The sequence below is a fragment of the Rhamphochromis sp. 'chilingali' genome, assembly GCF_963969265.1.
Source record: "Rhamphochromis sp. 'chilingali' genome assembly, chromosome: 3".
NCBI classification, from domain to species: domain Eukaryota; kingdom Metazoa; phylum Chordata; class Actinopteri; order Cichliformes; family Cichlidae; genus Rhamphochromis; species Rhamphochromis sp. 'chilingali'.
The window spans coordinates 39,176,738-39,202,000 of NC_137931.1; the positions used below are offsets into that span (position 1 = coordinate 39,176,738).

At 41.8% G+C, this 25,263-nt stretch overlaps 1 protein-coding gene across 4 annotated transcripts; it reads left to right on the top strand.

Annotated features, from left to right (window-relative positions):
- Positions 1-4,038: 4,038 nt before the first annotated feature.
- Positions 4,039-23,536, top strand: LOC308393439 (protein-glutamine gamma-glutamyltransferase K-like; the record flags this gene model as incomplete). 4 transcript variants are annotated; one of them, XM_080877207.1, is made up of 14 exons in its annotated part: positions 4,039-4,394; positions 13,004-13,287; positions 13,403-13,594; positions 17,302-17,553; positions 18,682-18,800; positions 18,893-19,000; positions 19,300-19,477; positions 19,562-19,700; positions 20,062-20,254; positions 20,448-20,601; positions 20,734-21,018; positions 21,981-22,141; positions 22,239-22,375; positions 22,475-23,536. In XM_080877207.1, the coding sequence occupies 13 exons, from the start codon at positions 13,005-13,007 to the stop codon at positions 22,632-22,634; spliced, it is 2,361 nt and encodes a 786-aa protein (XP_080733333.1). In that variant the 3' UTR covers positions 22,635-23,536. The 4 variants fall into 4 exon arrangements, with proteins under 4 accessions (XP_080733333.1, XP_080733334.1, XP_080733332.1 ...); XM_080877208.1 differs by lacking the exon at positions 4,039-4,394 and adding an exon at positions 7,595-7,654; XM_080877206.1 differs by lacking the exon at positions 4,039-4,394 and adding an exon at positions 11,829-11,956.
- Positions 23,537-25,263: the final 1,727 nt, after the last annotated feature.

Sequence of the window (25,263 nt, forward strand, 5' to 3'; positions counted from 1 at the left end):
TGGATTGAGAATAGCTGGTAGCAGGTCTTAAGGAGTGATGAATAAAAAATTTGGACTCACAAGTTTTTGTCAGTATATACACAGGACGCCAGGAAATAGGTATAAGGGTGTGTCTACCGTCTGTAAATCATGGTGGAGGTTCTGTTATGGGGCTGAATTTCAGCCAGTGGCTGAAAAGCACAGTTGATTGAATTATGAATGCAGATAAGTATTTTGAGCCACCATGCAAAAAAGCATCTATTTGGCGACGACTTCATTAATAACGGTGATCTCAAACACACTGCCAAAGCAGTAGACTCATACCCAGGGCACAGGCAAGTATTAAAGCAGTATGGGATCATTTTAACAGGAATTGGGGGGAAAAGTCAGCCAACATCCCAAAAAAGAGCGTTAAATGTCTTTCAAGACAAAAAAAAAGTACTTACTCTAAACTCCCGAAATCTTCATTTTAAAGCCTTGGTGTTTAGTTTTTCTTTTTTACCCAGATGTGGCCATATTTAGGAGCAGTATTTATTAATTATAAACTGCCAGGTGCATAGTGGAAATGACCATACAAAAGAAATATCCGACTCACTGGAACTGGAGCAAAGACTTTTTAGATGTGCTGTACTTGGGTTGTGCATGTTATTTGTCAGTTAACTCTATTACAGAAGCTTTGAAATGCACCACAGGTATAGAACGTTCAGTTCTGTGACTCCAATTAGCAAAGGTGACAGGGTGCAGAAAGGGTTGGGCTTCAGCTGCCAGTGCTGCCACACCTGTCAGTCAAGGTGGCCAAGGCTAACTTTAAGTCTAAACTAAATGAAAGCAGGTGGATTATAAAAAACAGAGAAAATAGCTATAGAGACCAAAACAGTTGTATTTGTCCTCTTGTTTAATTGTTTTACTTGGCTGCAAATATATTTTTTCTAATGTAAAGCTGGGCACTTAAACATAGAGTCTATATTATTCTTGGATGAACTTCAAATCCAGAAGCACCTAAATTTCACACCCAACTGGAGGTCTGAGCAATCTTTAGGAAAATTAAGTAGATATTATACTCCTTCCATTGATCATTTTTTTCTTTTTGAGTAGGCTTATATGACAGGCCTGAAAAAATATGTATCTACTTTTATGTATGATTCCAAACTCAGGTGTGCCAGAGCGACTAGCAGTGTGTCACCCGGTCCACCCTTAACTGATGCCACCTTCATTGTTCATTCGTTTGCCTTTTCGAGTGAAGAGCTGGGATTTTGCAACACATCAGGTTTGTTTGACTGTGATGTCATTTTTAAGAAGGAATTGCATTAGGCGAAAACTTTTCTTTGGGAGTGTCTAAAAACAATAAAAGAAGCTGAGAAAAAATTAGAAACATGGCACACCTTTGTACTCAAAGAAATGTTTGTCATAGTCACTGTCAGCCTTGCACCTCTTGAAGGTTATGCTGCACTCAAAAAGCTGTAAGGAGTTTTAGGCATTCAAGCTGTGATTGTAACTTACAATGCAACTGTTCTTTCCCCCTGGCAGCTGTCTCTGAATTGGCTAAGAAGTATAGACAAGATACGTATATAGCTGCACATTATGCCTACTTGACATTAATTGTTACATATACGGGCTTTTAAAGTTAGGTTTAGGGCAAGGTTGTGCTGCTAGTTTACCTCCGCTACTAGTTACCTTAAGAGGGCATTTCAAGACCCTTACCAAATTAGTATGTAATGTGAAAGTGTGTCTGGGCAAAGTCAAAGACAGTTATGGTTTCAGAAATTCTTCAGAAACTGAACATGTTGTGTGTTTTTGGATATTTCTTAAGGACATGACTTTCATATACTCTTCACTGTGTGTCTATTTTATATAGGAGAGAGCTGACAGAGTTCAAAGAGGACTTTAATTCTTGGCCTTGGCAACAGTGAAATAGTAAAACAGCATAAAGTCATTATGTATGGTACACATAAGGAACAGATTTCATACAGAAGCACACGTTTTCTTATCATTTCTTTAAATACACAGACTAGTTGTTTGGTGTTTTTAATATAAATTTAATGTTTATTACTGTTGATTTCATATTCTTATTTATAAATGGTATTACAACAATTTTTTATGATAGTGGCAAGGATAGGCTTTAATCGTTGTAATGGTAGTACATGTATCTAAGTCCAAAAAGGTCCAAAATTCTTATCCCGTTTTCACCTTCAAAAATATAGGTAAAGTTTTCCAGCATGTGAGATCATCTTCTACCGTTTTAAGAAGACAAATGTATTTTACCTGTACCCAGTCTGAGAGATCTATACCTAAATATCTAATGTTACCTGACTGTAGTGAAGTGGTGAAGGTGTTCTGAAAATTACAACTTAGAGGCAGAAGTTAATTGAAATTCACAACTAAGCATTCAGACCACGAGTCTGCTTCCTAAAACTGACTGACGGGGTATCAAAAAATGAAATAAAAAAAAAAATAATAATAATAATAAAAATGAAGAAAAACACACTCTCCCTGGTCTCTGAAACATTAATTAAGGATTAATCATCCATTTATTATTGTCACATAGGTTATGCATATGGCTCAAATAGATCTGCAGTTGAAAATTTATGAGCAAATTCTCATCCTGGGTCAAAATTAACCTGGACCATATGCAGGCATCAAATATGAACACTATGTAAGGGTTATAACGGTGTTATGTTTTCATCTTCATGTAAACAATTCTGCAGTCATACAATGATGTCACAAGCTGTTAACATGAGCATTTTTCCGTGTGATAATAATCATCACATCATTTGTCAGTCTTGTTATTATTAATCTGCTGAGCAACATGAAAAGTTGGAAATCAATGAATAACCCCCCACCCCCAATGTAAACTCCTGAAAGGAAGGTTTTGGGAGCCTCTTGAAAAATTTCATCGACTGATCATCTCAAGAACTACTTTAGCACGGCAAAGAAGTTTCTGCTTTGCCTGTAATGCTATGCTAAATGCCTTTCACTGGTAAAGTACTTTTAAAGCTTAACAGTCCAAAGTGCTTTAGAGTGTGTTTCTCATTCAACCTTTTACGCCCACACATTGTCATAAAGCAGTAATGGCTGCAGAGATTTCAGGGGGTCCACCATCTTACCCAAGGTCATCTTGGGATGTGGAGGGGACTAAATTACCAGTGCTTTGTTTACTGGACCCTGTAGCATCTGAACCACAGTCGGTAACATTTTCCACACTATGTATAGTGAAGTCTTCTCTGTTTATTGAATTCTTGTATCCAGTGGTATCAGGAAGAATATTGTTACATGACTTTCATTGGGGTTTTACGCTTCATTAATTGCTCTCTTAATAGGATTAGGCTTTATTCAGCATTCATTTACCTATCAATCAGTGAAAACCAACTCAACCAGTCAGTGGTCATGTCTGTTGCATAAAAGTGAGTGGGCATCCACTCCCTTCCGGTTCACATATTCCTCGAAGCAGGCATCCCACATGTGCCATCAGGTAGGTCAAAGGTTTTCAGATCATGCCACTTTGCTGAAGGATGGGTTTTTGTCATGTGTCAAAGCAGAAAATGTCATCTTTTTTATTGTGCATTCATCTTTATATAAAGAATTCTTTACTTTACTGGAACAGCTAATCACGTTAAATATAACGGGGTACAGAGTTTGTAACTTTAACTGTCCAAAACAAGCAAAAAGTCCCAAAACATTCGTCCAGCTTTCTCCTCTTATCCAATTCATGGTCACGAGGGTGTCAGCTGCCATAGAGGAAGAGGGCTGTCGCAGGGTCAACAACACAGAGAACCATTCAAACTTCTTCTTAACTTATTCATTTTCCATATGTTAAAAAACAATGAACTTTTTAACATAATTAAGATGAAAAATACTAAAGAGAACAAGAAACTAGCTCAGTTTCTCAAACTGTCATATTTTCCAATAGTGGAAAAATTTTTAAGTGGATGTTTGATTTCACCTGCTCTGACGTTGGCTTCTGGTTAAACATTTGACATGATTGATGCTAGTGCAGCAGGGAGGTGTGTCCTCACTGTCTTACTGAGGATTAACCTGTTTTGTGTGAAAGTGGGAGAGGCACAGGTGAAAATTTGTTACTAACTAAAATCGTTGAAACAGGAGACAGTGTCAGTTTTTGCATAACTTATCCGATATAGTTCATACCAAGAGTGACAAGAAAAATTTATTTTCTCTCGTAATATTTAAAAGGCTGCTTGTGCCATGCCTAAATAATTTCTGTTGTTGCTTCAGCGTCTGGAGAAATATCTGGCCCGACTGCTCCATGTGCAACAGAAAGGCGTGTCCCCTGAGTCTTAGCCAAGTATTTAAAGCAGCTCTGAAGTTGGAGCTTGTTTAAGAAAGGGAAAGGCACATCGAAGACAAGGTTTCTCCCTCCCGACTGCATTTCTTTCACATTTCTTCTCAAACTGAACTGAGTGAGTTTGAACTCTATACTTGCTATGTAGCTCAGACAGATTTACACTTTGTGTTCCTAACAATGTTTACTGTATTTAGCTCACATTCATTCAATTGTTCTTCTAAACATTAGTTTTTTCAACCAAGTAATTCATTAATAGGGAAAAGGAGTATGGCTCAAACGCAGTTACGTATTGCTACCTCAGTTGCCATGTCAGGATTGTGTATTAATGAAAAAATAATGAAAAGGTTCATTGACATTTCTATTTCCTGCGAAATTAGCTCTTGCTGTCAATCAATTTTTTACATTAATGTATTTTTCTTCACAGTGAATTCCTCAAAAAATATCTGTATGCTGTACATATTAGATATGATTCACAGTAGCACCTTAATAGCTATTAGATTTGCCAAATTACGCATAACAGTTCAATAAATACAGTGATCATTTCCTGTCAGTTTAATTGTAATGCGAAATAGATATCAGAACTTCTCCTTGTGTTTCAAAACAAACGGTCCTGTGGTCAAAGAGGTCATGAGTGCAGCTGTGGATGCTTACTGCTCAGCACCCTCCTGAAGGAAAATACCCAGCTTTAATGAATAACACTCGGGTCTTTTACATCAACTGCTAAAGTCATGAGGGTAAACTAAGAATCTGACATTTGACTATCATTAAATAAATGCCAGTTTCAGTTGCTCATTGGTTCAGTCATCCAAGATGTGCCACTGCCAGCCAGAGAAAATGTGCTCTGATTAGTTAGAGTGTAAAACAGCAGCTGAAGAAGTAATGACAATCGGCTGTCTCCTTCTCACTGATGGGCAGCTTCATGAAAGTTCCCCTTATCTCAAAATTTTACATTTGACAGATTATTTAATATAACATCATCCTGCAAGCAAACTAACAGGAGCTATGTCTATTCTGTGTGTCTCCTAAACCTATAGTAGGCCCTCATACAGGCCTACTATACAGATGTAGCTTATTAAGTGTCAAGTGGAGGGTGAAAAAACAGCTTAATTTAACGTTTTAGCCATTCTGCTGGCATGGGATTTTTACTATACTAAATCAACAAACAATAAAAGTGTGCTGGTCAGCACTGTTACCCCAGTAACGTTCAAGGTTCAAGCCTGTGTGCACGTGCATTCTTTCTTTTGGTAAGTTCACAGATGTGAATGTTCAGTTAAGTGGTGATTCTAAACTGGACATAGGTGTAGTGGTGAGGTTGAATGAGTTTGCCTGGGCTACTGCCCTCTAACCAGATAAACATCCAAATGGATTTATTTCCAAAAACCAAGTTAAGCATATCTTATATGTTGTTGTGCCGCTGCGTGATTAACTAAATTTTGCAGAACAATAGTCTAGTTCATCACAAAAATCTGGATATGAAGTTCATAAAAGGTTTCTGGGGCTCTTTATCAAAGGCGTCTTTGCTATTATCCTTAAATTTCTAGTCTTGAGAATATGTGTTGTTTTCTAAAAGAAAGGAAAGTATAGACAATGAGTACATTTATCCATTCACCCATCCATTCTCTTCTGCTTATGCTTAGCAGGGTCGCGGGCAGGCTGTAATCTATCCCAGCTAATCTAGAGCGAGTCTATCGAGAGTAATTAGTAAGTGCTGTCATCTAGAATATAGATTTTGTCTGGTCCATTGTACCCACTGTGGGCCAATCTCGATGGATAACTTTTATCTTATTCAATTCTTTTGTTTTCAACAAATATATGCAAAGCTATTGACATTTACATTAACTCCTGCTATTCAGTGCAGGAGGATTTTCTGCAATTATTTTAGGTTATTTGCATGCTTATTTTTAGATAACTTTATAACTTTGTAAATGTGTCGATATTCACTTTTTTTTTTTACTAGAAATGATGACTTGAATGGATGACCCATCTTGAATTAACTTATAACAATTTCAAACATTTTAAAAAGAAGTAGCGTTTTAGCAGACCTTTCAGCACATGCTGTTAAAATGCTCTGTAGGCAAAAAGGATCTTCAGTTTCTCTAAACAAGAATGAAAACAGTTTGTTTTTATATGTTTGTACTTATTTAGTTAGAAAATTAGTTCAACAGCTGAAGCTTTACATTGTTTGTGTCAAATTAAACTCTTTAAACAGAGAAAATATCAGTAGTGTGGTGGACCACTAGAGGGCTCCACTCACACCCAGTGTATAGGAAGTGTGTTCCTGTGTTTTGTGGCGCGATATGCGCAGTTGATGTTGGAGACGAATAAAGAAGGAGTGAGAACTGAGAGCTGTGTCGTTGATGCTTACCTCGACATTGGTGACCCCTGACTCGAGCATGCAACGGGCCGTAGATAACGCACACTCCGCTATGGATGCATCAGCGGCCGCCGGACCTCCGCCTCCTGTTGCAGCTACGTTCGCTGTGGCGCTTAAACTGCCGGACTTTTGGCTCCATGACCCCCCGTCATGGTTCGTACACGTGGAGGCTCAGTTCGCCCTTCTCGGCATCTCGGCTGACGACACGAAGTATCACCATGTGGTGGCCTCGCTCGACCCGCTGGCCACCCGTTGCGCGATGGCGCTCCTCCGGGACCCACCCGCCCAAGGGAAATACGCCGCCCTCAAAGAGCTGCTTCTTCGGCGCTATGCCCTCTCCGACGCCGAACGAGCCGAAAAGCTCCTCAACCTGTCAGGCTTGGGTGGCGGTACCGCGCTCGAGCTCATGGAGAACATGCTATCGTTGCTCGGGCCGGATGACGGTGGTTTCCTCTTCGTGCACCTCTTCCTCCGCCAACTACCGGCCGCCGCGAGAGCTGTCCTCGCGAACTCTCCGCTTCTGCCTGCGAAGGATTATCGCTCACTGGCTGAAGAAGCGGATCGTATTCTCCTGGCTAGCAGCACTTTCGACGTTCACGCCCTGGCTACGGACACGCCGGCGGCACCTTCCAGGCCTCCACCTGCCTCCCCCGGAGCATCCGCCCCCTTGCTGACGGCAGGGATTGCTACACGCCGGCACCGCGGAAAGAGCATCTGTTTCTACCATCAGCGTTTTGGCGACAGAGCGCGTCGCTGCCTGCCGCCTTGCGCTTTCACGGCCCAGGGAAACGGACCCGCCAGCGCGCTGTAGCAGCCGCGACCGCTGGCAATACAGAAAGGCTGCTCTTCATAGAGGACTCGCGCTCCGGGAGACGTTTTCTCGTAGACTCCGGCTCCCAGAAGAGCCTCCTTCCCCCTACCGCTGCCGACGGACTAGCAGCGAACTGTGGGCCGCAGCTCATTGCAGCTAACGGCTCTCCCATCAAAACGTTTGGGGAAAGGTTGGTGACTGTTTGTTTTCATGGCCAGGATTTCGAGTGGAACTTTGTTGTTGCTGCTAGCTCTGTACCTATTTTGGGTGCTGATTTCCTGTGTGCTCATGGACTACTTGTCGATGTTGCTAACAGACGTTTAATCGATGCTCTCTCGTTTTCTTCGCTACCCTGTTTTACTCGGGCCGCCGAGCCCCTGATTCGGGCTAATGTAGTTACCTCCGGGGATGCTTTTCAGCGTTTGCTTTTAGAGTTTCCATCGCTGTCTGTCCCTAATTTCTCTAGCACGGTAACGAAGCATGGGGTTGAGCATTATATCCCCACGGTCGGGCCCCCGGTGTTCGCGCGCGCGCCGCCTCGACCCCGCGAAACTGTCCGTCGCTCGGGAAGAGTTTGCAGCCATGGAGCGCCTTGGCATTGTACAGCGTTCGAACAGTGCATGGGCTTCTCCGCTTCACATGGTGCCCAAATCGGACGGTCGGTGGCGGCCATGCGGAGATTTCCGCCGTTTAAATAATGCCACGGAGAATGACCGTTACCCCATCCCCCACATTCAGGATTTTTCTGCCAATCTCGCCGGAACGTAGATTTTTTCTAAAATTGACTTGGTGCGGGGGTATCACCAGGTTCCCGTGCGCCCCGAAGACGTTCCTAAAACCGCTGTCATTACCCCCTTCGGCTTGTTCGAGTTTTTGCGCATGCCGTTTGGCCTGAAAGGTGCCGCCCAGACCTTTCAGCGGCTGATGGACTCCGTTTTGCGTGGGCTGCCGTTCGTTTTTGTTTATCTGGACGATATATTGGTGGCCAGCTGCTCAGCGAGCCAGCACGAGTCCCATCTGCGCCAGCGTTTGGCAGCGCACGGCCTGATCATCAACCCTTCCAAGTGCCAGTTTGGGTTGCCTGTTCTGGATTTCCTCGGGCACCGCATTTCCGCTGAAGGTGTGGTTCCGTTGCCCGACAGAGTCCAGGCCGTTTCGGCTTTCCCGCGTCCCACGTCGGTTAAAGCGTTGCAGGAGTTCTTGGGGATGATAAATTTTTACAACCGCTTTCTCCCCAGAGCTGCCCACCTGCTACAGCCACTCTATGCTGCCTTAAAAAGTAAAACAGCCAAAGATCCGGTTGACTGGCTGCCTGAACGCGTCCGTGCATTTTCCGCAGCCAAGTCTGTGCTGGCTGACGCCGCCCTACTGGCCCACCCGCTTCCATCGGCGGAGATCACGTTGACCACCGACGCCTCGGACGTGGCAGTGGGTGGAGTGTTGGAACAGCGGGTTTCAGGTCTCTGGCAACCGCTCGCCTTTTTCAGTCGTACGCTCCGGGATGCTGAACGCAAGTACAGTGTTTTTGACAGGGAGTTGCTGGCCCTGCACCTCGCGACACGACATTTTCGTTTTTTCCTCGAGGGTCGCAACTTTACTGCGTACGTTGACCAAAAACCTTTGACGTTTGCGATGTCCAAGGTCTCTGACCCATGGAGCGCACGCCAGCAGCGCCAGTTGGCGGCCATTTCTGAGTTTACCACAGACATTCAGCATGTGGCTGGTAAGTCCAATCACGTCGCTGACTGTCTCTCACGTGTGTTGGTTTCTCCGGTGTATGTCGGCATCGACTACGCTGCCATGGCCGCCGAGCAATGTGCTGACCCGGACGTCCTTGCCCTTCAGTCAACAAAAACGGGCCTCGTGCTGGAGGACACCCCGGTGTGGGACGGCCCCGCCCGGTGGTTCCCCTTTCGTGGCGTCGTCGTGTTTTTGACTCGGTGCATGCCCTCTCTCATCCCGGCGTCCGGGCCTCGGTCAAGCTGGTCAGCGCCAGGTTTGTTTGGCCGGGCCTTCGCAAGGCGGTGAAAGAATGGGCGGCGGTTTGTATGCCAACGCTCGAAAATCCACCGGCACACACAGGCACCCCTCGAACCTTTCCGTGTCCCGGGTAGGCGTTTCGATCACGTTCATGTGGACCTGGTTGGTCCCTTGCCACAGTCACAGGGTTTCACGCACCTTTTGACTGTGGTGGACCGCACAACCAGGTGGCCGGAGGCGGTACCCCTGGCGTCCACGACAGCGGCGACGGTGGCCAGGGCATTTTTGTCAACGTGGGTTTCACGCTTCGGCCCCCCTGCTGACATTACCTCGGACAGGGGCCCCCAGTTTGTTTCCGAGCTTTGGTCTGCTATGGCTGACGGCCTGGGAGTCAAGGTCCACTGCACCACAGCATACCACCCGCAAGCTAATGGGATGTGCGAACGGTTTCACCGGTCACTTAAGGCCGCGCTCCGTGCTTCCTTGACAAGTGGCGACTGGGTCGACCGTCTTCCGTGGGTTTTGCTGGGATTGCGCAGCGCGGTTAAAGAAGACCTCGGGGTTTCCCCGGCTGAACTGGTCCTCGGCCAGCCTCTCCGGGTCCCCGGGGAATTCTTACCTGAGAGCCCTCCATGTTTCGATACCTCTTTGTTGCCTTTTCGCCCCCCAAGAGACTCATTTCCTGTTCCTGGTCCTGTGCACCACTGCCTGCCTGACACTTTTGTTCCGAGTTCATTGGACTCTGCTCGTTTCGTTTTCGTCAGGCACGATGCCCATAGGACTCCGCTGCGTCCACCATATGACGGGCCATACAGGGTTCTTCAACCAGGCAACAAACATTTCGTTTTGGACTTTGGCGGTCGGCAGGAAGTTGTCTCTGTTGACAGACTTAAGCCTGCACATGTTATGCAAGAGGATCAGGTGGTCCCGGCCCAGGCCCCTCGCCGCGGCCGCCCACCTGCCACCGGGCTGATGGATTCTGTTTTTTCCCCCAGGAGCGACCCAAAATCAACGGAATCCGAGTCGTCTGCAGCTTTTTCTGACCGCCAGTGCCAGCCTCGCTCCCGGGCTGGGTTGCCCTCTGTCAGTTCCCCACCCCCCCAGTTCAGCCGTTCCGGCCGTTTGCTTAAGCCCCGGGTCCTGGACTAGTTCTGCTGGGTGTTCGGGGGGGCATGTGTGGTGGACCACTAGAGGGCTCCACTCACACCCAGTGTATAGGAAGTGTGTTCCTGTGTTTTGTGGCGCGATATGCGCAGTTGATGTTGGAGACGAATAAAGGAGGAGTGAGAACTGAGAGCTGTGTCGTTGATGCTTACCTCCACAGTAGAATACAAGTCTGCTAAAACTGTAATGGCACAACATTGTAGGTATTCTGGTTACTTCTCTTGAACCTTGATTGAACAAATTGATTTGCCGTATTGACTGTAGAAAAAGGGGGGGAAAAAACCACTGTATCTTTAATAAATGTAGCTGTGTGGAGTACAATATATATACACATACATATATTTTTAAAAAGTGTTTTGTTGCTAGGCAATAAATCAGTTTCTGTGTGTGTAGATAAATGTGTGTCTTTGTTTCTACATTATCCACAGCTGTGCAATGACAAAATTCTTTGTCATTGCACAGCTGTGGATAAGAACATGTGCTCGGTTCCCCAGAGGACCACTCAAATGCTTTCACAGACTCATAAATCAGCTTCAGAGGATCAGCTACAGAACTCTCCTGAGGGTAGCCTACTGCAGAGTCAAAACACCCCTCCTAAGTCTTGCCGGGGGGGGGGGAATCATTCTTTATGCATACAGAACTAAGTTGAACAAAGTAGTTTAAAAATTTAGAGACAGACTAGGCTGAATCAAAACACACGTTTGAGTTTCTCCTTGAAAACAAATCAATGATTCATAAATGAAGGAACGAATATTCCTCACAGTTTTTGGTTCATAATGATGTGATAGCATCGTTGGCTCCTACAAATTTGTGGGTGTGATTAAAAGCTCCCATTCCACCACATTTTCAAGGTTGGTGCTCCATTTCAGAATCAGAAAGGGTTTTATTGCCAAATGTTGAGCAGGTTTACAGCATTGGGAAATTGCTGCGGTACGTAGTGCAAAACATACTGTAAGACAACACTTAAATAAACATAAGTGATGATCAGTGCAAAAATGGAACAGATGCAGAGAACACAGTATAGAGTCATGTGTTTGTGGTGTGAACAGTCATATGGTTATTGTTCATGAGTCCAACAGCAGGGGGGAAGAAACTGTTCTTATGGTGAGAGGTTCTGGTTCAAATGGACCGGAGCCTTTTGCCTGAGGGGAGCAGGTCAAACAGACTGTGTCCAGGGTGAGAAGGGTCAGCTGTGATCCGAGCTGCACACCCCAGTGTCCTGGAGGTGTAAAGGTCCTGCAGAGATGGGAGTCTGCAGCCAATCACCTTCTCAGCATAGCGCACAACATGCTGCAGTCTCTGTTTGTCCCTGATAGTGGCTCCAGCGTACCACACGGTGATGGAGGAGGTGAGGATGGACTCGATGATTTCAGTGTAGAATTGCATGCATTAAAAAATGTTCAGTCAGTATTAAGGGGGCCTGAGGTGTGTTACGAAAATATCACGCACACTATGACATTATTACCAGCAGCATGAATTGTTGTTTCAAGGCAAGATAGATCATGGACGTTTTCATGTTGTTTACACCGAATGTTGCAGCAGAAATCCAGACATGTTTCTCCAGTTAATAGACATTCTTATGGATAATGGTAATGGATAATGAATATTCTCCATTTAAAAGCAGCCATTCAGTCGTTCAGATCAGAATCAGAATCAGAATGGGTTTATTGCCAGATGTTGAGGTTTACAACATTAGGAATTTGCTGCGGTGCTTCAGTGCAAACAATAAGAATTAAAGTGCTATGTAGAAAGAAAGATATGTGCATGAGATATACATGGTTAGCTAAGGTTAGCTAAGATAAAGAAATTGTTGAAAGACTATCTGTAAGCAGTCAAGCAACACTGAAATCACTGACTATAACCAATAAACAGTAGAAATGGTTGCAGTTTAATATGAATAACATGTAATATTTATAATACTTTCTTGAGATTACCATGCCATTACCATTTTCTTCTTTTTCCCTGCCCAGATGTTGCACTCTGGGAAATAATATGTTAGGGTAGAGTTTCACTGCAAGATTATGTTCCGGTTTTTTAAATTTATTTCAAAGGACTTAAATCAGCAATTTCTCACACTGAAGCAAAGACATGATGCATAGAATCCATCAGTAATGAGCCGGTGAGCTTAGATCATAAGATACTGAAGCTTTGATGGATTAAAAATACTGCTGAACTTAGCTGATGAAAAGACCCTTCTTGTCCTTGTTCACAGTGACAATGGATTACCTTTTAGATCACTTACTGTGGTACCTTAATCATTTATGACCATTTTATGAACAGTTGTGAAAAGAAATATATGCATAGAAGCATTTGTAAAGGCTGGGATGTTAACTATTATTAATACCAAAGTCATTGATTATCTAATTGTTGTTCTTTATAATTTTTTTTTCTCCAGAATGCCTGCAGAGAGGCGATCAGCAAGAGGCAGATCTGCAGTAGGTCGCTTTCCATCTGTCACTTTTGGATTTGGGGAGGACACAGAGGCAGAAAAAGAAGAGCCAAAGGAAAACAATGTTAAAAAAGGAAATGCATGCAAGGAGTGGCTGCGTAAGGTCTGCCCATGCTGCTGTCCCAAGCATGATGATGGCATAGACACTGAGGTCACGCTGGTTGATGGGCCGGGTAAGGAGGACGGGGGAAACGGCGAGAAACCTGTGCCTGGTGACAAAGAGCTTGACGGTGATTAGAGAGACTCCATATAGCCTCTGTTTACCCCCCCCCCCCAAAAGGGAAGAAATGCCAACAATATGAAATACTTCAACGTGTCCTATGTTTTTTCTTTTCTTTTCTTCAGAAGTCCTTCTCAAAGTGAAGTCAATAGACCTCCTGAAAAGCAAATCAGGGGCGAATCGCACAGAGCATCACACTCATCTCTACCAAAGTGATAATTTAATCATCCGCAGGGGGCAGAGTTTCGAGATGTGGATAACCTTATCTCGACCTTTCAACCCCTCCTCCGATGAGCTTCATCTCGACCTTAAAACAGGTTTGTGAGAAGTGAATGGAGACTTTTATAAAAGTAATACATGTTATAGTGTTGTTTTGTTTTTTGGGGCAACAGAAAATTTCAAATTTGACTGAATTTCATCCAAGACTAGCCTGAAATATTTAGAGCCAGAGTATGAAACTGGATGGGAAGGATCCAAACTGGTCACAACATACTCACATGTTTTCCTGAAATCTTGTGCAGAGCAGCACATGATACAGTGCATATAGTGGGGAGCCTGTTCTAATATAGTCTACTGTGAATAGGAATGAATGGAGCTAAATTGCTTTTTCTTTTTTCTTTTTTCTACATGCACTTCCAGACAAAGCAGCCCCATTTTTAATTGTTTGTAGTTACAGTATTGATTATATTCCTGAACTGAAATGAAACTCAATGAAATGCAGTGAAATTTTGTTTTCTTATTCTCCTGTGAAGTATTTCTTTTCTGCAGTAGTTAAGCACCAAGATGCATCCATAAACCAGATGATATTACTTCTCAAATAATTACAGTAAAATAGGAGATCACTATCAGCAACAGCTTCCTGTGTTATCTGAAGTCAAGGCACGGTATTTAAATTAAAAAATCCACTGGACAGCTTTGTAAAGTTAAGCTAGCCCTAGAAACCACAATAGTTGTTTGTTTCTTTTGCAGGCTCCAAACTTGTTCTCACAGCTGAAATTGGGCATTTTAACATGGGAATGCACACATGCTGACTTTTTTTTAGTGCCAATTTCAAGAAGTTGCTGGGGATTGCATCAAAGGTTTTGGACTGCAGGTCTTATAGGGCCCATTCATTCATTATAAATGGCTCTCCGGAGAGTAGAAGCTCTCTAATTTACAAAAAAAATACATTTTTTTCTTTTATGCTCACATCTTGTACTGTGTTTTTTTGCTGATTGTGTGTTGAGGCTGCATAGATGTGTGAAATAGATACTTATAGATATATGGGAAGGCTGTGGATGAGAGAAGGGGATTTTTTAGTTCAGATTGCTATGGTAACAGTTGGGGTTGCTATGGTCCTGGGAGAGTGTTTTACAGATGCAATCTTCAGTCCTGCTGATACTAGAGATCCCTTCTACTGAGAATTCACTGTCACTGCTGCCACTGCCAGCTGCATGAGCCTCGGACGCCACCTGTTTACCCAGTGTGCATGCCTGTCTCTGCACACTGCTTGTGAGAATTGAATGCTGTCAGACAGGGAAAACCAATATAGATCTTACAATTACAGCTGTGTGTGATAGCAAGTTAGGGACACTTAAGCAGAATAATTACAGTGCTGCTGCTACAGAAAAGGTGGGCTCTATAATGCACTGTTTAATGAAAGGTTTTGTTTTGGTAAAGTGACAGAATAATAATGTATACATTTTAAATTCTAGATTTTGCATTTAGAGGGAAAAAAATATAGTTCTAACCTATTTTATCCATAATTTGAGACAAAAACAACAGCGACATTCAACGTGAACACTAATTTAAAAAGCCATCTGTAATACCAGCAATAAGCAGGAGAACAAAAGCAGCAGACAATGCCAGTTTTTATGCTTTTGAAAACCATAACACCGCTCTCCAGAATGGCACTGCATTACTAACTAAATTGCCCCCAGCTCTCTGTTTTCAGGCATGCTTACAGTACCCTATATTCAGTCTAAAGACTGTACTCTGAGACACATCAGACACACAGCACAAAAGCTAATCACAGCACAACCTAAAACGACACACTGTTTTAAATAGTCAAGGATTTTTTAGGCGAAAGAGAGTGACAGTTGACAGATGCTCTGACCTTTTGGTTCGGAAGCCCTGCAAAAAATTTTAAGGAGGTGATTCTTGTCACACCTGACAAAATGAAAGTGTCAGGCACAGTGAACTGCACGTTGACAGTTTTTTCTTCTCTGTTCTTTCCCCCTGTAAGGCAGAGAAAAGGCCTGGCAGTAAACAAAAGGGTTAATACATCCTGGAACTATCAAATCTCAATATTTCTAGGAATAGTTGTCTTTAGAATCTTTAGCCAGCAGCTGTTTACTGTTGCTTTGCAGAAATGCAGGCCGTGCGCAGCAGGAAACCATAAACTGAAGATACAAAACAAAAGTGTAAGAATGTCAAGTTGTGGCAGTTACTCATCAATTAGGAGTAAACTCTTTAACAATTATCATCAGACTTTTTGGGTTTTGCTCATTTGTACCCAGAAGTGTCTGAAAATGTCATGGCCATCTGCTAATTACAGTTCTTTTGTGCACTGGTATAATTTATGTCCCAATTATTGAGCAATAGCCACCGAAAACAGAAGGCTTCATCAACTGGTCTCCTTGAATATCTACAGCACTTATCATGCATATTTGTCTGTTAGATTTAACAAGCTTGTCGAATTATAAAGGAGTCTTGCTCCTTTCCAAGGATATTTTTTCATTCTTGGACTCAGCTACAGAGGCCTTAGTAACTCTTTCTTGATTCTTAGTTTAAAATATCCTAATTTATCTTCTCATGAGTTATGTTGAACCCCAACATTTCATCCACTGTTTGGGAAAAAACAACAACAAAAAAGCTGTATTAACTTTTCTCCTTTCCCGGTAACATCCCTTTAAGTCAATTTTCTTCTGATTGGCAGCCTCATGAAAACAGAAGGTTTAGACAGCAGGTGGGAGGGGCTTATGTGTTCACACTCAGAGCTGTGCGCCTGAGAGTGTTATGTTTCTCTCCCTCTGTTTATCTCTTGCTCTCTTTTGTTTTTATAAAAGAAAATCATAAAGTCTTCCCTGAACCAGAGTTAGAGTCTCGAGTAGCTGTCACTGGGTTAGAGTCCCTCAGTGGTTATGTAAAGGTGTAGTCTTTGTCCATGTTAATGAACTTGCTATCTTTATCACTCGTGGTGGCTAGTGGTGCACAGCTGCTGCTTTCCCATCAGCCAGTAAGTCATTATGGCGTCCTGGCATCTCCTGTCTGTTTTTTCCCTCCCTCTTGGTCACTATAATGCAGAGGCAACTACTTTTTCCTTAACAATGGCCGTTTCATTCATTTTCCTCATGTCTTTGCGAGCCGCTTTCGATTCCTTTTGTCACACACAATCAGTGGCCTGTCTGTCCATGACTGAATCAGATAAACATCTCAGGGTGAAACTGGAGAAAAGCAAATCAGTTCTCTTAAGGCATTTGAAAACACAGTCAAGACAAGGTCACACCCACTGAGGGTAGAGAGTGATAGCCATGGAAAGCTGTTGTTTTCCACTATCACTTTAGAAGGAGAGCTCCTTAATGTGGCAACAAATTGAACATTTCAGCTGTTTGTACTGTGGGAAATTGTGAGTTTATATATTATAGAAAACACTATTCTTTTGTTGTCTTTGAAGATCAAGCTTTCTTTTGATAATGATGAGGCCACACTAACTTCAAACGTCAAGATAGTGCAGTAACAGTGAAGCTGAAAACATGGAGACTTTTATAGCACAGCTGCGCTGAGATCAAATGCTGTCACGCAAGGTGTGTGTGTGTGTGTGTGTGTGTGTGTGTGTGTGTGTGTGTGTGTGTGTAGACAGCTTGTCAGGACAGAGCTTTCTGTGTTCCTTCTTTTTAGTTTCTGTTGTTCAAACATACTCTGGGAATGCAGGTGTGGTTTTAATTGAGGGAAGTGATTCTTAAAAAAAAGCACAGTAACTGTTTGGGCATGTTATGAATAACAGCCAGTAACACTTTTTTTCTTTTCTTTTTCACCTACTAAGGTCCATTGGCAGTAGTGGCAAAGGGAACTCATGTAATCATCCCACTGGTGGCGAAGCTGGAGGGTGATCGCTGGGAGGCTGCTGTTGTGAAACAGGAGGACAAAAAGATAAAACTGTTGGTGAATTCTCCAGCCACAGCCGTCATTGGCCGATATCAACTCACAGTGGAAACAAATAATCAAAATGGATCGGCCAGTTCCACACATGACCCTGCCAATGACATCTACATATTGTTTAACCCCTGGTGTCAAGGTAAATATGGACATCTTATGGTTAATTTATACTTCTGGAATGAATCTATGCAGAGCCTATAATGCAGCCTATGCAAGTGGCCAACCCTGCTACCAGTATTTATACCTGTGTGGGTTGTGGTGATGGTGATGTGCAGTTACATTTCTAGGTTGGGCCACATCAGGCTATTGTGTAGGTTATTGTGTACATACAAAATTGCATACTTGGAGTTTTTTGGAATAAAGTCCTCTGGCATTAGTGTTAAATAAGAAAATCAAATTCTCATATTGAGAATGGCAAATAAAAAAATTATTAAATCACCTAGTGTATCATATTTGATACATACAGTTTCTTGTGAGTGTTTTGTGACTTCAAAATCATCGGTGTGATTTTCCCCCCTGATAAATCTAAAGAAGTTACACAACAAGAAAAAAATGCCAGATGTATCAAATACAACACAAAATAAAAATCATATATGGAAATTAAAATGTATTTAAAAAAAAAAACAAATTTGTTTTTTGTTTAGGCTTTAAAGGGTTAGTTTTTGTTTGCAGTGTTGTTATTTGTGGTAGGCTGGTCACTTATGGTGCTACTATCTTTTGTGCTAAATAGCAGTATCTTCCCACAGTTATCACTAAATATAACATGTTCAGGTTATGCTGCTAGCAAGAGTATTTTTCTTGCCAGCATCTCCCTCCTTCTGTTCAGCTTCATCTTCTTATGTTGTAGTGAGTGTATCTTTCCAAAAATACCACACTATTTCTCTGAAATAATGCCCTATACAAAGCAGTGACAGCCCCTAAAATGACAACTACTGAACCTCTCAAAAGTTCAGTACAAAAATTACAAGCGTCACCAGACGACAACAGACGTATGCCATCGTTTCCAAATATATGTGTAGGAGGTGCTCTTATACAACAAGCACAGTATGGATATACCCTTGTCATCAGTTCAAAATAAATCTCCACAGACAGCCTTCAAGAATGACTCACAGTTTAATAAAAGATATTTAGGGTGGTAAAAATACCATGAAACTGTGATAGAAAAGAAACCAAATTTAGAAGATAAAGCCTACTTGTAGAGTCTATGCTTCAGAGTGACCTTGTGTTATTTCCAGTTAAAAATTTAGCCTTTCCTATTTTCTGTCAGATGACATTGTGTACATGGATTCTGAAGATGAAAGGCAAGAGTACATCCTAAATGACACTGGACGAATCTACTATGGCACAAAGGATCAAATTGGAGCGAGGACATGGAACTACGGACAGGTGAGGGTGCTCTGAATCTTAATGTTTAATGACCAAGCTTAGCGGTCGAAACTGACATGGTCTCCTCATGTTTTCCTTTCATTTGATATCAGTTTAATGACAGGATTCTGGCTGCTTGCCTCTTTGTCATGGAAAAGAGTGGAACTTCTCCATCTGGGTGGGGTGACCCAGTTAATGTGGTGCGAATCATCTCAGCAATGGTGAGACGAGATCCCAACTAACAACGACATCACTGGACATACAACAAACAGTAAAATATGTTAAACCGCATATGCCATATCATAGTCCCCTAAACGCAGGCAGTGGCTGAAAGCTGGAGTGGATACCAAGTGGCCAAATGGTGGCTGCACACTTCTGCTTACACCTGCTATGGATTAAATGCAAAAAACAAATGTCCAGATTTGAATTAATAAACAAAAAACCTAGCTAACTTAAGGTATTTCGGGTATTGTCCTTAAAGTCAACCATGAAAACATGAAACACTTCCTTTATTTCTCAGGTAAACTCCCCTGATGACCAAGGTGTTTTGGAGGGAAACTGGTCAGGAGATTATTCAAATGGAACTTCTCCAACAGTGTGGAGTGGAAGTGTAGAAATCCTTGAGGAATACCACAAAAAGAATGGAACCCCTGTTAAATATGGCCAGTGCTGGGTGTTTGCTGGTGTAGTCACTACAGGTTAGACTTTTTTCAGCTAACAATAAATTTATTTGATCAAACTAAGTGGCTGATACGATATTAAACCCATTGTCTTCTTTTCAGTTTTACGGTGTTTAGGCATTCCCACCCGAACCGTGACCAACTTCAGCTCAGCACATGACACAGATGTTTCATTGACAACAGATGTGTACCTGGATGAGAACCTGGAGCCTATAGAGAACCTCAATGTGGACTCAATTTGGTATGTTCACCATATGTCACATTTACCTTGACTTACAAAGAAGGAGGTTAAGCGTTGCATGACTCTAGTGGCTTAATCTAAAGTTACTCCTCAGTGGTACAAGTACCAGTATTTGGAAACAACTAAAAGATAAGTGGTATAGCCTAATAATTTAAGTCTGACGATACAAAGATGGCAACATCAGCACATGTGTCTTCATTTATACATTGGTATGTGGTTGATTTACTTTAAAATTGTTACAACAGGTTTTAAAAACTACCCACAGAAACCTCATAGTACTTGACAGATTTACGCAGAACTAAAATTTCCACAGCTGTTTTCACTATAACTTTAGTTTACCAACCATAATTGTTTTCTGAAGGAACTTCCATGTGTGGAATGACTGCTGGATGGCTCGTAAGGACTTACCTCCTGGCCACGGAGGATGGCAGGCTGTCGACGCCACGCCTCAAGAGACCAGCCAGGGCACCTACTGCTGTGGCCCTGCTTCTCTCGCCGCTGTGCGCTATGGTCAGGTCTACCTGAAAAGTGACACAGCTTTTGTGTTTGCTGAGGTTTGTGAAATATTCTTCTTTACTGTGTTTTGGGAAGGTAGAAGACATTTATCATAGTAGATATGAAAACACTGTATACTGATAAGGATTCATATGGCACGCATTAAATATATGCATGACAGCTTCCTTTGTGGTGGGGACTTTATTTTCTAACCCCATCTCTCTCTCATGGTCTGTCTCATCGATATCTCAGGTGAACAGTGATAAAATCTACTGGCAGAAGAATGCAGATGGGACCTTCACTCAAATATACAGTGAGAAAAAGATTGTGGGCATCTCCATCAGCACCAAAGCAGTTGGCTCTAATGAACGCAGTGATATCACCCACCTTTACAAACATCCTGAAGGTAGCATCAAACAAAAAAGCAGACACTTACTTAGACTTAAAGGAGATCACAAAAAATTTAAAAAGGGCTATAACTGAGATATTATTTTTGGATAACTTATTCAAATATCTCAACATTTCTTGTCATTCTCAGGCTCAAATGAGGAACGCATTGCTGTGGAAACAGCATGTAGCTTTGGCTCCAAAGCAAAAGCTTATTCATCTCCTACAGCTCAGGATGTCTCTTTAGAAGTTACGCTAGATGGTGAAGGTCCTAAAATGGGAAAAGATGCAGAGCTGATGATCACGTTGAAAAACAGCAGTTCACAGCAACGCAGTGTCAGTCTGCACAGCCAGGTGTCAGTCATGTACTACACCGGTGTCCACAAAGCTACAGTCAGAACTGACACGACAGATATAGAAGTACTTCCCAATGAGGGTGAGTGGAGCATTTCATTTTGGATGACTTTTTTTCATCAGCAAGATCACAAGGCTTATCTCACAAGCAGAATAAATATTTTTTTTATTATTTATTGAAGTCTGGATCGTAGTCCTTTTTCCCTCCACCACCATCTCTATGGGCAAGGGCAGACACCTTTTTGAAGAAGCCAATTTCCACTGCGTGACTCCATAGTCTTAAACTTATGAAGAGGGGAAGCCTTTGGGCTCATCTCTGCCGTTACCACTGCATCACCACACAGACATGACACCGAAATATCTGACAATACACGGTCCATTCTTCTCCCACTTGTGAACAAATCCCTAGATTACTTGAATTCCTCCACTCCAGAGAGAAACTCAATCATTCCTAATCCACAGTTTGCAATCCAGTCTTTTCAAGCTGGCTTGAGACTTGGAGATGCTTTCTGCCCTCAGCGGTGCCCATACATTGTATCCATATATGTTATAAAAGGAATCAATGATGTCTAGGTGTAGCTTTCCTGTCAATCTTCACTGTATCTGTCCAATAAAGCCCAAAAAAGGCCAAAAAATATATATATTAAAAAAAAGATTAACTTGATATAATATTATGAAGCTAAATATGTTTGAAAACATCTGCTGACAATGGTTGCAGGTAAATTATTGTAAAAAATTATAATGTACTGGTGCCTAACATTACAATACCAAGTTCTGTCAAATTTTGGGATGATACAGTTGCATTCGCATTCATTGAGGGGATCAAGGAGGCAGAATACAGGAAACCAGTGAGTGACTTTGAGGGGTAGTGTGGGAGGTACCGACTGCACCTGAATAATTACAAACTCTGAATAATTACAAACTATATATATATATATATATATATATATATATATATATATATATATATATATATATATATATATATATATATATATATATCACTAATTATAAAGGCCATCTTCACTATTCTGTTGTCTACAGAAAAGATTCTGGAGTGGGCCCTGGAATACAAAGACTACAAGGACAAACTGATAGATCAGGCTGCCCTGATGCTTACAGTATCAGGCAGGGTCACAGAAACACAGCAGATCCTTGCTACTCAGTTCAGTTTCCGACTCAGAACACCAGACCTCATCATTAAAGTAAGCCACGTAGTTAATCAGGTGATTATTACAGGAAAGAAGATTAAGATATAAATCTATATCTAAAGTTGTTTTCTTTCCGTTTTTTGTCAAATAGCCACTGGGGAAGGCTGTGGTAGGAGAGAAGATGTCAGTAGAGATTTCATTTACTAATCCACTGCCACAAGTGCTGAAAGCAGTGATATTCCATGTGGAAGGACTTGGCCTTCTGACTGCTCGAATGATAAATTATGGGTAAGGAGGAATAATATACTTTATACTGTGTTTTTTTTAAATACCTTGTCTAGCTATCTCTTTTGTGATTGCTACTGTCATTTCCTGTCCTACCCTCAGAGATATTGGCAGCCACGCTTCTGTGTCTCTCACTGAGCAGTTCATCCCCACCCTTTCTGGAACGAGAAAATTACTAGTTTCACTGGACTGTAAGCAGCTCACGCAGGTTCATGGTGTGAGTGACATCACTGTGGAGGAGAAAAGCAACGCCCCTCTATAGTGATAATAGAGCCACTTTGAGGCTGAATGCTGACAGTTATTTCATTTATATAGGCACTGATTGTGTCTTTTTTTCTGCTTTTTGCTTTCTATATGATAAGCCAGTATTTTTTTCACAAAGCACAGTACTGATTTATTTTTGCAGTAGAATATTGAAATTACTTATAACCACGCGTAACCATAAAATATTTGATAACATGGTGGCGTTTATGGGCTGTTACAGAGAATAGACTGTCTCTACAATAAGAAAACCAGTATTAAACTGCATAAAAATTTCTTTACATCTTAATGCTCAAACTCTTGCAACATACTTCTACAATGCATTGAACAAGGCAGCATCCATAAAACCTCTTTGGAACATGTTTGCTCTTGCAAAGGTGTCCATGTGGAACCAGAAAGTTTTTATCATGACTTTTTATGAAATCTTATGTAAGCATTGTAAATGTCATCATTATGCTCTGACAGCCGATCAAGCACTATAGCTAGCACTGACATGTATTGATGTATTGAACTAAAGTGACAATTACTCACATTTCCTCATCTTGTATGCTTCTAGACTTGCAAAAAAAAAAAGAAGCATTGAACATTATTCTAAACCAACCAGTGCAATAGAGACATAATCGACACACCACATAAGCACCTCACGTTTTCTTGGAATATGCAAAAAGTATGCATATGAAAGTATGTGGTTACTATGATTAGGAAACAGTCTGGGGACCCACAGTAGATGCTGAGGTTGGACCATCTGCTGGCTTTAATGTAAGAGATGTGCTTATGTAAAGACTGGCGTTATGTTTATGTCTTTGATTCTATTTTTATATATATTTATTTTGTTTATTATGTGATGCCAAAAGAATCATTTAAATATCAAATCACTACTTAAATGCTATTATATTAATAAAATGCCACTTATTAAAATTATGTTTTATTCTGTGATTTATTGATTTTTAATGTCAGCGTGTGCCCATTGTTATGCAGCTGCTGTCAAAAGTTCTCTGTGTCTCTGCTAAGAATTTTTTTTTTCAATGTTGCCAGTTGCCAGTGTTAAACTATTTAGCATGTGCTTGAATGTTGTTTGTTGGTGGCAAATAGGCTGGCTGGAGTATTTTTAAAAATCTACTGGGTTTTCCCCATACAACAGTCTCTAGAGTTTACAGAAAATTATACAAAAAAGAAAATATCCAGTGAGTATCCGTTCTCTAGACGAAAATTCTTGATGATGAATGTAGAGAAGAGTGTTCAGGCAGCTTCAAGCCAATGGTAACTCAAATAACTACTTGTTATAATTAAAAGTATGCCAAAGACCATCAGAATGCAAAGAATGCACTCAAACACTGAGTGCTGACTCCCCACAAGGGTGTGTATTGAGTCCACTGCTCTACAGCCTTGGTAAATGGCCTAGTACTTATATAGCTCTTTTTCATTCTAACTAAGCACTCAAACACTCGCACTCATTCATACAAGCTCTTCTCTATACATAAGCACCTTGTCTAACACAGCGTTGGCTTCTCTTTTTGCAAATTGCCTCTTCAACCCTGGCAAAAATCCATTTACACAACATAGCAGTTGCACTTATAGAGCGCTATAAAGGTGAGGATATGCATTGCATCGTCTCTGCCAATAAACTGGATTATGTGCCCTTGGAAGAAATGCATCGGTGGAGTATTTGTTTTTGTCCTTTACAGTGGCATCAGCAGCTGCAGTGTGGGTGGGTTTCACTGTCAAAAAAATTCCCACAAACTATCTGTTGAATTGCTTGCTGTGGCTGCTGCTGCTGTTCCTGCTGACTTTTAAACTTTCTGGGAGTTTGTTCTACACACTGTCAATCAAACCTAGAAACAGACTGTGAAATGCAACATAAAGAAACTGAAACAACATAACTGTGTATTTGCTTTAACGCTGTCAATTGCTTTGATATTAACTACAACAAAATGCTAGCACAGACCCAGAATAGCCAGTGAAGCTATGTTGACTCAGTAATGGCACATCACAGGAAATAAGTACATACAGCTACAGCTGTGGTGTGTAAAATTAACATGTGGTGAACATAAAAGCGTTGGAAAACGTCACCCGCTTTGTCGCTCTTCCTCTGAGCTCTTCACTCTCTCCGAAGGTTTCAGTGAGGTTTTCTTTTCACATAGAAATTTCTAAATCAACAAATAACACGGAAGGACAGAGTCTGTTGGATTTATGAAACTGTTTCATCAATGTCTTTCTCTATTAAATGATCTTAGCTTTCTGAGGAAGTGTAGATGCTGCTGTCCCTGCTTTCACAGACCTTCAGTATTTCCATCAATTTCCAATGTAGCAGTTTTCAAATCACTATGGTTAGTTACAGACCATCTGTTTATATATCAAACTATCCAAACAAACTGGTAAAAGCAAACTGAATCTCTCCACAGCCAAACCACTTGTAGGTGTTCACATAGCCTACAGCCACTCCAGTTTTATTTGTTTACTGGAGTGTGCTGTTTGCAGTGGTGTGAAAACATATCAAGTACAGTGTTTGGCTCCAGTCCTGTCTTTTTCCCAAGGTTACCTCCTGTACACAAACTACTTCCTTCACAAAAGGCTACTTTCATCTTGCTTTCCCAGTAGTTTTCTCTCCACAGGTGTAACAACTCTGAGTT